Here is a 12,794-nt window from a genome sequence, read left to right on the forward strand (position 1 = left end):
CCGCTACTATTTACATTGTTGATTGAGCCATTGGCAGAGACCCCAATAGAACCACCCCAGAGGTAGGGTCAGGCAGGCATAAGATCACCCTTTATGCGGATGACGTTCTTCACTTTTTAACTGATTCAATGATATCTGTGCCCTGGTTAATACGAATGATTGAGTTATTTGGTTCTTTCTTGGGATATAAAATCAATTTCATGAAGTCGGAGGCCATGCCTGTGGGGAAGCTTTATCAGAATATCTGAACTTGTGGGTGGAACTCATTTCCCTTTCAGGTGGTCACAGGGAGGTATCTTGCATTTAGGCATTTTTATCACCCCACCCGTTGATCAATTATATAAGGCTACCTTTGTGCAGTCGCTACAGAAGATAAGACAGGACCTTCGGTGCTGGGAGGATCTTCCGATAGCCTGGTTGGGTAGAATGGCTCTAGTCCAAATGAATGTTCTCCATCGTTTATTATATCCCATACAAATGCTCCCTTTGATGCTGCCCAGTCAAGCGCTATGGAGGCTTAATAGTTGGCTCGAATTTTCATCTGGCATTACAGGTGGCCTCTTATTAAGCTTGCCAAATTGCAGCTTCCGTGGTGTAGGTAAGTTTTGGAGCACATCCCCCTGGACTTCCTTAAGAGTATGGTGCAACAGAAAATGAAGCTTTTCTTGGCCTATATAGATGCAGACCTGTTGGCTATATTGGTTGGAGCCTTTGTGTAGTCATGAGGGCTATGTCTGGCAAGCCAGGGGCTCCTGGGAGGAAGAATTCCAAACAAATACAGGTAAGCCTACTGAAGCTCCTGGTGTTGGAGAGCTTTGCTGGGATTGCGCGGAGTCTGGTAACTTAATGTAATTTAATTTGCCTTAGTTCAACTCAGTTTAATTTAGTTTTTTTTAAGTTACTTATTGAATTATAGTTGCGTAGATTTGTTTTTCTCTCTCTCCTCAGTGGTTTGTGGAGAAGAGTAGTTTATTTACTGTTATTGTTGTTAGAATATTATTATTATACTGCTTTGTAGTGATTTTATAATTTTGTAAAAAATTTAAAATCTTTTCTCAAAAATATTTACAAAAATTGTTACTTGCTTCTTAAGCATTTCAAAAATTAAAATAATAAACTAAATTCACCTCTTTAGTGCTTTATGCCTCTCGAAATATCCCAAAACACCAAAATCATTAAGTTTCCTGGAGTGAATAAAGCTTGTATGTTAATAAATACCATAAATGTTAAAATTAATAAGGTTCACACTTCCTAACCTTACATTAATTATTGAGGTAATACAGTACACAAAGTTGCTGCTTGGATAATGGGTAAATCCAGCAACACATTTCTGCTGAGCAGTAAACATGAGCAACAGGAAATCAAGTGCTGCCATAAAATATATTGGAGTACAAAATGCATTTGACCTTCATGGTTGATACAGCCTTTATCAAAGTCTATTACCAATATAGATTTGGGTTAGCAGGTTATCTTAACTTTTGATCACAGTGCTTCCACTTTGAACGCTATGTGATTTTCAGTTTCAGAGCACTGACATAGAACAAGAAAAAAATTTTTGAATGTTTTGAACTTTCAGAAAAGACAAATGCATATGAAACATAATAGTTTTCAGGAGACCTTTATTAGATTAATGACATTTTTCATCTACTTTTCTTCATAGTACAGCAATGAAAAAGGTTGTATGCAATAGAAAATTATCAAATAATATGTAGAGTCGTATGTGTTCTCTACTTTCAACATTCCAAGTATTGCTTAAATAGCTGAAATGGAGGAAGACTCCTCTTCGATTTCACCCAGTGGTCTTTTAAGTTTATAAGCAATTGCCTTATCTTTTGCGAAATCAGGTTGAAAACAATAAGTAGTACTAGTGAGAACCACTATTTAAATTATCGACTAATCCGATGACAACAGTGACTTTGCATTTGCAGAGGTTACACTGTACTACAGAGACAGAGACAGTCTTTAACTACCTCTAATTGATGTGGTTACAGAAAGCAAAAAAAAATTATCTATCCGTGGCAGTGTCCATCCCCTTCCCATTTTTCTATTGTCTTCACTGGCTGTTCTATATTCATCCAGCATATATAATTCAAATTGTCAGAGAAGGTTAGATCACCAAATTCACAGTTACAATTCTGCAGATACTAAAGTTAACATTAAACCATGATGATTGCATTGCTTGCACACATTATATGTGGCAATCTTCCATTCCAAATTAACCCACAAATTGACTACCACCAGCAAGGTAGTAAGCTAATTTTCTCATTTATTATATATTTATTAAAGTTTAAATCATAAAAGACAAGGTTTCATTATTGTGAAGAATGCATGATAATACTTCAATGAACAGCACAGACTGTTGTGACTATTATTTGGTTTATTTTCGAGTTTGCCTGAACAATATCAATTTTATCCTGCACAGACAATGCTTTAGTGCCAGGGGACAAAAATCAGAATATTGAATGGAGATTTATCGAAAGAAAACATATTCTGAATGCTTTGGTTAACCTCCTGTAAAGTATATGGTATGAGTGTGCAATATTATTCTTACAAGCCCGGTATTATTTTGTCACTAAAATAGAACAGAGCTGAGAAGATGCTGAAAACCTGAAACAAAAACGGAAAGTGCTGGGGAAACTCAGCAGGCCTAGCAGCATCCTTGGACAGTAAGCATAGTTTCAGTTTAGAGTCCAGTGACCAGTCACCAGAGGGTTACTGGACTCTGTTTTCTGTACGCAGATGCTGCCAGGCCTGCTGAGTTTCTCTAGCAATTTCTGTTCATGTTTCATTATTTTGTCACTACTCTGTGATGCAAGTGTTGATGACCCTAAAAGGTATAAACGATGTCTTACAAAACAAGCACAAGTTATTTTTAATTTTATCAAAATGCTGTAGAATTTAAAGCAATGGATTTCTCCAACTTTTATCAATTAACAGGTCTCCAATTAAGATTTGAAAACAACAGCCACAGCAAAACCAATTCTGTTCCCTCAGTTATACCTGCTGCTTCACGACCACAATTTTCATATATAAACTAATGATAGTCAATGGGTAGCACCAACTAAATTCACAAAACCTGTTTCTCCCATTTCTTGACTATCCTTCATTAATGAGTATTTAATGAGATTTTCAATAATAACAAATGATAGAGTATATTACTGAATTGGTTTGGTCAGCAATATTGATTTTCTGATCAAAACCACAATAGAGAATTAACTGCCTGTATGCCCCATGACCTTATATTTTATTAGATTAGATTCCCTACAGTATGGAAATAGGCCCTTCAGCCCAACAAGTCCACACCAATCCTCTGAAGAGAGACCCACCCAGACCCACTTCCCTCTGACTAATGCATCTAACACTATGGGCAATTTAGCATGACCAATCCACCTGACCTGCACATCTTTGGACTGTGGGAGGAAACCGGAGCACCCGGAGGAAACCCACGCAGACACGGGGAGAATGTGCAAACTCCACACAGACAGTCACTTGAGGCTATAATTGAACCTGGGACCCTGGAGCTGTGAGGCAGTAGTGCTAATCACTAAGCCATTGTGCCACTACAAACATATACTTCATGTGGAGAAGCCTTCCTGTTCTCAATTTTGATTTTTTTTCAAAATCTTTAACTTTTAATCACAGGATTAGATTATCAAGTTCTGGACACAATTCTGTTTTTGAATTATCTACACTAGAGGGCTGTGGGTGTTCAGTGAGTTATATTCAAGGCCTAGATTGATAAGACTCTAAAAGGAATCAAGAATATCATAAAAACATACAAAAGTGGAGTGGAAGCTGAAGTATATTAAATGGGAGAGCTGCTTGAAGTGGTTTGGTCTACTCCTGCTCAAATCTTAGGATGTCTATGGGGAGAACCATGGAAAGGAGGGATATCCTCAGTGCTTACTGAGCTGTCATCACATTTGGTTCGTACGCGTTTAGGCTTGAGGATTCAAGTAGAGGGTGCATTGCTGAGGTGTGTCTGCCAATATTGCCAGTGATAGTTACTAGAAGGAAACCTGGTCACTTATAATGAGCCACTGTGGAGAATTATTCTATGTATTGGCTCCTACAGTACTGTTAAAAATGGGTCTTTGAGGACTTCAACAGGAAAAGACCAAATTAGTCATTTGTAAACACATTTGGAGTCGTCATGCTTTACGAAATGTTGATCATCCTGGGCCATGCTTTACTAACCTCCATCTCACACCTGTACAAGAAACAGCTGCATGAAATAATCCATTTCTCCAGCTCTGTAAGGTTGTTGCAAACCTGTTTCTGTATTAGTTATCATGGTTCTTCATTGGGATTTACATTTACACATACCGCATAGATACAAGGAGTTCAAAAATCCTACTTAGAAGAAATTGGTATCACGAACAAATCTGATACAAGACTGAGTTGTATGACCTATACTTAAGTTGAGTTTTTTTTTTAAAAATCACTTCAATACAAGTAAACAATCCTTAAAGCACAAAGAAATTCTAATAGAAATAATCTTTCACAGATATACCAAGAAAAGTACTGATTAGGCTGAAAGATGTTAACAGTACTATAGCAGCCAGCCAGCCAAACCTTCAAAATAATTTATTAAAACAGAAACTGCCTACTGACTGAAGTATAGGGGTGGGTTTAATTAGTAAACCTTGTTTCTTTTTGGTCAGTAATATAATAAGGAGACAGATACTAAGAGCATATGAACTACAAGCGGTGTAGGCAATTCATCCCCATGAACCTGCTCTACCATTCAATACAACCACGGCTGATCTCACCTCCGCCTCAACTCCACTTTGCTGCTGCTCCTAACAACCCCTCAATCCAGTACTAATTAAAGATGCTTATCTCCTCCTTAAATTTACTCAATGTCCTGGCATCCACCACACTCTGGGAGAGTGAATTCCAGAGATTCACAACCCTGAGAGAAGTAATTGCTACTCATCTGTTTTAAATCTGCTGTCCCTTGTCCTAAAACTATGTCCACTCACTCTAGAAACCAAAACAGAAATTGCTGGAAAAACTCAGCAGGTCCGGCAGCATCAGTGTAGAGAAATCAGTTAACATTTCAGGTCCAGTGACCCTCTTCCAGAAGTGACAGTAGCTAGAAAAAAAAAGTGGATATTTGTGCAGAAGATGAGGTGGGGGAGAAGGTTGGGAGTGTAAGCCATAGGTGGAAATAGAGGCCAAAGTGGGAGGTAAACAGTTGGACAAAGGAGTGGGTAAAGATAAATCTAGGAGAATGAAAAGCTGCTAATGGGGACGATCAATAGCTGACAATGGGTTGTGTGTGGTAGCAGTTCGTGTGATGACAAGGCCTGGTGTGTGAGGGTTAAGGATGAGGAAATGGGAGAAGATTCCTCAAATTCTAAAATGATTGAATTTGATATTAAATCCAGAAGGCTGCAGAGTTCCTATGTGGAAAATGAGATGCTGTTCTACCAGCTTGTGCTGAGCTTTGCTGGAGCACTGCCGCAAGCCAGAGTCAGAAATGGTGACCAAAGAACACGGTATTGTGTTGAAGTGGCAGGCAACAGGAAGCTGAAACCTTCTGTTTGCACAAAAGGTTAAGTGTTGTGTAAAGCAATCAACCCAGTCTGCACTGTTTCCCCAAAGTAGAGGAGACCATACTGAGAGCAGTGAATGCAGTAGACTAGATTGATTAAAGTGCAGCTTTAGCAGAAAAGGTCTGGAGCCTTGGACAGTGAGAACTGAGGAAGTAAACAGGCAGGTGTTAGACTTTCTGCGACTGCAGGAGATGGTGCTGTGGAGGTTTGGGGTTATATTGGGAGTGAAGGAGGAGTGGACCAGAGAGTCCTGAAGGGAATGGTCCCTACTGAAATCTGACAATGGAAGGGAGGGAACTGTGTGTCTGATGGTGGCATTGCTCTGGAGGTAGTAGAAACTATGGCGAATGATCCAACGAATGGAGATGCTCTTGAGATGGTAAATGAGGACAAGGGGGACCTTAATGCTGTTTGAGAGGGAAGAGAGGGGGTGAAGGCCAAAAATGCAAGAAATTGGTCAGATCTGCCTGAGGGCCCTATCAACTATGATGCTGCAGAATCCTCAGTTAAGGAAGAAGGTGGACATTTCGGAGGCCCCTCTTGTCGAAGCTTGTATCTTCAGAACAAATGGAACAGGACGAGGAACTGGGAGAATGGAATAGAACCTTTACAGGAAGCAGGATGTGAGAATATATAGTCAAGGTAACTGTGGGAGTTTGAGAGTTTGTCGGTAGTTTTTAGTGGCCAGCCTATCCCCTAAAATGGAAACAGGTGTTGAGGAAGGGAAGGGAAGGGAAGAGTCAGAGATGGACCAGGTGAAGGTGAAAGCAGGTGGAAGCAACATAGTTAAATTTTTCCAATTCTGGACGAGAGGGGGAAGCAGTGCTTATGATGTCATTGATGTACTGGAGAAAGTTGTACATTGTTCTCGATTGGAATTCTGAACCACGGTAATATGGTCATTCTAGATTGCCCCATGAGAAAACATCACTATGTCGAATTCATCAATCCCCTTCAGCATCTTCTGTACTTCAATTAGATTTCCTCTCATGCTTTTGACATAAAGGCAAAATGGCTAATCCACTAAACCATTCTCTTGCCACCTCCTCTTTTACTTTCTCCTGAGGGTATCTGAATAGTTTTGGAAACAAAGGGACATCACAGCCAAAGCAGGAGCACTTATCAACGCCACTGATAAATTAATATCTTTAGAGATACACGCAAATTTTTCCACAGGGTTTAATCCATTAGCCTTCATCGAATATTAAACTTCAATACACACAGGGTAAAGTTAAAATGCCACTTTGTTTGCTGGTAATTAAAAAGAATTATTTACTTGATGTTGACACTGAAATAGGACTGCAAGGAGTCAGTTAATTTGTCCAGTAACACAGCATGTATGATGGAGGGGAAGATAGCTACATTTATTATTAATCAAAGTTGGAGGTACAATATCATCTCGTATTTCTATAGTCAAGAATTCCTAATTTAAAAGCAAGATTGGTCTACTAATGTTCACCACCATGCCTTTATGCCCTACTTTAATCCTTAGGGCTCTGTGCATCAGACATCTCAACAACTGACCTCTCATCATTGGCACGGTTGGTAAGACTGCTGCTTTGTTTCCCTCATGACAGAAAGCCTTCAAAAACATATATACTTAGTACTCAAGATCAAATAACCTCTTTCCCAACAAGGACAGACACAAGTCCAGTACCCCACTGTTTAAAGGCACCAATTCATTCCACACTCCAAATTCCTCATTTAGCAATGTGCTTCACGGCCCATGACAGAATAGTGCCCAACAACCTATTTTTGTAGTGGTGGCAATAGAAACAGAGTGTTTGTGTGTCCACATCATGAAAAGAAATCCACAAGAATAAAGCATGGTCAAAACATTTTTAGGAAAGGCTGGGTTAGACCAATCAGAAAAGGCTTGTAAATTCAGCAAGGGAAGCAGATTAATATCTTGGGTTGGTGGGGAGAAACAAAGCTTTTTTAAAAAAAAAAAGCTGTTGCTTTTGATCTGGAGCGTGGTGTATAAATTGAAACCTAGTTGAATAGAAGCTTTTCAAACAAATTGATAGATATTTTTAAAAGCAAGATTTGCAGGGCAATGAAGGAAGAGTGGAAAGCAGCGGGCCTGATTTAATAACTCCTCCCAGAAAGTGATGTTCAGAATGAGCTCTCCATGTACTCATTCTTTAAAATCGTAAATCAGATATAGTAAGTTAGTTTTGCATGTTACTCCTAACTCCGACAATGGCAATCATAAAAATATTGTAAGGGAGATTTACTCGCTCCTCCTTTCCTGTACAATAATCCAACATTAAAATACAAAAGAACACAAAATAGGAAGCACATTTCATCAGAGTTCTAATGTTTCCCATTTAAGATTTAATATCATGTGATTCAAATTTATCAAATCAAAATATCCTCACTCAGGCAAATGCCCATAAGACAACACAGAAGCAAATTTTGATCAAAAAATTGGTCATGTTTCTACAGTGATTTTTAAATTCTTTATTCTTTTTTTTAAAATATATCTTTTTCACGTAACTGGAGTGAAAGTATTTTCTGGTCCCACTGTTGGGTATACAACCTTAGACAGGCTCATTGGCACAAAACCCACAAGTATTAAGAGAGAGGTCACCAACAGAATCCAGTGTTTGTTCATGGTCCAAAAAAAAAGCATTTGCAAAATAAAAAGCCTTATCACAGAAGTACATAATTGCAGAAATGCTTGGTTTGTTTGTTATACAGCAAGTGTTTGTGGAATATGAAGCTATCGAGACTCAACCAGAAATTCATGCTTGTCACCACAAACTCCATTTGGCACAATCTTATGATAAACTTGCTCTAATAGGATTCTGTCAAAATGTAACCACCTAGAATTAGAACACTGACACCTTAAATTATGCTCTCTGTTAAATCGCTAGATGTATGCTTCTAATTTTACTTGCCTGATTGGTAATAATTTGTATCCTGAAGTTTAACATCGAGTGGTGTCAATATATTAAAACGCATAAGTAAGGCGAGCATTGCATGAAAGAGAGGTGAACTCAAATTCTGCATGGACAAAACCATTCACATTTTTTTTGGCTACACAGTGATATTTACAATAGTTTAGTACTGAATCAGGTTTGTTTAAAAGTTGATACTCATCATTTATTACAGTCAGCACTGGTTCCTGAAAAAACATGAGTATCATACAACTACAATGGCAAATACCAAATTGGTTTTGATTGCCTCCATGAAAAGATTTCTTTAAAAAAAAGTTAAAACAAGAGAATCCTTTGGAACATTTTGAATTGAGCTTAAAGCTCAGGTTCTATACTAAAACAAAATAGGAAAGACGAAGCAGACAAATAAAGATTTTCTTTAAATTATTACAGTACTACTTGTTTGCACATCAATCATATACAGGCTCAAGTGATTTCGTGGAGACTGTGCTATCACAATATAACATGACAGCTACCTCTCCCGGCAGTAAATTAGAAAATCAAAACAATCATTTATAATTGAAGGAGTATAGAAAAGAAAATGCAAGCAAAAAAACCAGGCTGATAAAGGAATAAGATGCCTAGGGTTGCAGAAATGCTCTTTGAATATGTTTGTTGAGCATTTAAACAGCTAGGCTAGCTCCTACTATACATTCTTCTACTGAGGTTTCAGACAAGTTGGTCCTTCTTCGGATCGTTTTGGTTCTGCTCCATCTAATACCTTCAAAGGGAAAAGAACCGTTGTATGAACAGTTATCTTGAAAATTCTGTTAATGGCTATCATATGTATAAGTTCTGCCTCTTTCATTTAAACGCAGATAAAATTTACTTATAATTCTACTCCTTACATGAAAAATTGCTAAACCTAAATCTGTAGGCGAAGCAAAAAGTATTTTTTTTTTATTACAGTCATTTGATTACTGACCAAGCAATTAAGGATTATAAAGTATACGATGTAACTGATAGCATAAGATAGCTGAGTAATGTAAGGAAACTGGAACATGGCACGGAGCATTAACTGCCGATTTAGTACCAATACAAATGCTGCTGTTCAAACATAATGTCCCCCCTGCAGGTAACTTCACAAAAGTTTACAGGTTAAATAGAATGACCTGGGAGTTTTTGGTTTATTTTGGTACAGCGATGCTTGCAGTGTGTGGTGCAACTCAATGCTTCAAATGTTTCCACCAGTTTATTTAATAAATCTGTGTGTTAATATTTTCCACCCTCTGTAACACGATTTCCACATGATGAGGTGAGCCTGGGCGTCAGAATTCTCTGTAGACTTGGTATTAGTCACTGAATGAGGATGTCAGTTCTTTCAGGAATTCTTCAGTTAATCCAATGGTTTCAGATGCTAAATGGGGGAACTGGCCATTATTTTGTGAATATTCAAATTTCTGAAGGAAAGCATTATGTCAAGCACATGCTGACATAATGCTTTCTGATAAAGTAAAAGTTAAAATACTACACTGATAAAGTAAAAGGTAAAATTTAATATTTGGACTTCTGTCAATGAAGGACCGTCACACATCAGAAGGCATTTGGTGCTTTTTCCTTTATTAGTCAGAGTATGGAGTACAGGAGTTGGGAGGTCATGTTGCAGCTGTACAGGACATTGGTTAGGTCACTATTGGAATATTGCGTGCAATTCTGGTATCCTTTCTATCGGAAAGATGTTGTGAAACTTGAAAGGATTCAGAAACAACTTACAAGGATGTTGCCAGGGTTGGAGGACTTGAGCTACAGGGAGAGGCTGAACAGGCTGGGCTGTTTTCCCTGGAGTGTCAGAGGCTGAGGGGTGACCTTATAGAGGTTTATAAAATCATGAGGGGCATGGATAGGGTAAATAAACAAGGTTTTTTTCCCTGGGTGGGAGTGTCCAGAACCAGGGGGAATAGGTTTAGGGTGAGAGGGGAAACATATAAAAGAGACCAAAGGAGCAATTTTTTCGTGCAGAGGGTGGTGTCTGTGTGGAATGGGCTGTCAGTACAATTGCAACATTTAAAAAGCATCTGGATGGGTATACGAATAGGAAGGGTTTGGAGGGATATGGGCTGGGTGCTGGCAGGTGGGACTAGATTAGGTTGGAATATCTGCTCAGCCTGGACGAGTTGGACCGAAAGGTCTGCTTCCATGCTGTACATCTCTATGACTCAGAGTCACAACAGCAATGGAAGATTTATACACAGAAAACCACAAGATGTTCAATTTTTTTGCAATGCCAGAATCTTATGCTCAGGAGCAATTTTATTTCTTCAAGTCATTATCACATGGTGAATCTTAAACAATTTCAATAAATACATGCAATGAAGATACATTATACACAAATGTACCTGTAGTAATTAGGCTTGAAAGGTCCATTTTTGTTCAGGCCAAGATATTTTGCCTGATCGTCAGTCAATTCTGTCAAGTGCGCATCAAAGGTTGGCAGATGCAAACTGGCAACATACTCATCTGCAAGGAAACAAGATTTTTGTACAGAATTAATTACTAGAAGTAGTGAGTAACTGATACAAGTAACTGTGGGGACTCAAAATTGCATCTCTGAAACCTATTCTAGAATTTCTAGTTATTTAGTGTCATGGTAAAGCTATGCAATGTATTACTGCAGTCCTTTTGTCTAATATGCAGCTTTACAATGTGAAACACAACACTACATACCCATCTTTTTAGGCAGAAGATACACATCTTGTTTATAACGTCCCTCAGGGGCATTGTAGAGCTCTATTAGAGCCAGTGCCTGTAAAGATATCAGCAAAGATTATGAACTTAGATGATATACAGGATTGGTTTAAATTCTTATATTTGCCAACTCACCTGGAATATTCACTTTTGTAAAACATTGCTCAAATCCTATTGCTCATCTTCACTGTCCATTAAACAGAGATTTACTACTTCAGTAACGATAACGCACCAGCACCAGGTCTTGTGACAAGGAGGCCAGAGATCTAGTAATTTAAACTGGTGCTTGTTTTTGAACTCATTTAACCACACTGTTATCACTGAACAGCTGTCCATGTTTGTCATATGTAACATTTTAAGAGATTTATCATCTCTAACCAGAAGTAAAGGGAAGACCGTTTAGAACAGAGATAAGGAGAAACTTCTTCAGCCAGAGAGTGGTGAATGTATGGAATTCATTGCCACAAAAGGATATGGAGTCCAGGTTATTGAGTGGACTCAAGCCAGAGATAGACAGGTTCTTACATATCAAGGGGATCAAGAGTTATGGGGAGAAAAAGAGAGAATGGGGAGAAGAAACCTATCAGCCATGATTGAATGATAGAGCAGACTTGATGGCCTGAATGGCCTAATTTCTGCTCCAAGGCCTCATGGTCTAAGCACTGCCCAAGAGGTGAGTAAAGTTAGCCCATCATGTTTCACATGGTAAGAATAATGAAGGGAGATGGTGATGCATTTGTAATGTCTCTAGAGTAGCAAGCCAGAAACTTAGGTTAACACTCTGTGGATGTGGTTCAAACCTCTCCACAATAGCTGGTGGAATTTAGAAATTCAATTAATACATCTGGAATTGAAGTCTAGTTTCAGCAACGGTGACCACATCATTGATTGTTTACCAAGATTCTTTGGAGAAGGTAATCATCCATCCTTTTCTGATCTGGCCTACATGTGATGCTAGATCTACAGCAATGTGATTGACTTTCAACTGCCTTGTAAAATGGTCGAGCAAGCTAATCAGTTTAGTTAGGGATGAGTAACAAGTGTCAGCCTTGGCAGTGACCTTGACATCCCAGAAAATTTTTAAAAAAATAGATTAAATACAGCAGCATTCTGAATAAACCACTGATATATTAAAGGAGACCTTTGCTACACTGTAATTAGGCTTTTTTTTGTGAAATGACCATCCAGCCACCTACCTGAGTGGTCGCTGTGATTGAAAGCACAAACGTGGGAACAGTTGAACAGCTCAAGTTCAGAAGGCGACCCTTAAGCAAGAAAAGAAAGAGGAATTGTTAAAATAGAATTTTATAATGCACATGGATGTTCACTGAACACACCTTTTTTTGATCAGATGACAGACAAGTGAGTTACTGGCAAGCATCACAAGCGATTCATAGAAAGCATGCAAAAGATGCACAAAGGTACCATGTAATGAGCTACAGTAGAATTCTTGTGAGCAGCAATAATGTCAATTCGTCTCCTGGAATACTTTACTGCAAGTTCCAGACAATTCCTGAAAATCTTATGATACAAGGTGTCATCAGTTTAATTAGTGCTTTCATTTCTCAAGAACAGTTTGTTTCCCAACTCAACCCCAATGCACAGA

General features: G+C 38.5%; 1 protein-coding gene across 2 annotated transcripts in view; it reads right to left on the reverse strand.

Annotated features, from left to right (window-relative positions):
* Nucleotides 1-1,602: 1,602 nt before the first annotated feature.
* LOC122563087 (S-adenosylhomocysteine hydrolase-like protein 1) overlaps nucleotides 1,603-12,794 on the reverse strand; it is a 97,357-nt gene continuing 86,165 nt past the window's right edge. For both annotated transcript variants that reach the window (XM_043716500.2, XM_043716501.2), the window contains exons 14-17: nucleotides 12,385-12,453; nucleotides 11,168-11,246; nucleotides 10,840-10,960; nucleotides 1,603-9,224 (exon numbers count right to left, since the gene is read on the reverse strand). In XM_043716500.2, the coding sequence (XP_043572435.1) occupies nucleotides 9,218-9,224; nucleotides 10,840-10,960; nucleotides 11,168-11,246; nucleotides 12,385-12,453 (276 nt within the window). In that variant the 3' untranslated portion in view covers nucleotides 1,603-9,217. The remainder of the gene's footprint in view (nucleotides 9,225-10,839; nucleotides 10,961-11,167; nucleotides 11,247-12,384; nucleotides 12,454-12,794) is intronic.

The sequence above is a fragment of the Chiloscyllium plagiosum genome, unplaced genomic scaffold (assembly GCF_037043375.1).
Source record: "Chiloscyllium plagiosum isolate Xiang-an unplaced genomic scaffold, Cpla_swu_hap1 HiC_scaffold_26, whole genome shotgun sequence".
NCBI lineage: Eukaryota > Metazoa > Chordata > Chondrichthyes > Orectolobiformes > Hemiscylliidae > Chiloscyllium > Chiloscyllium plagiosum.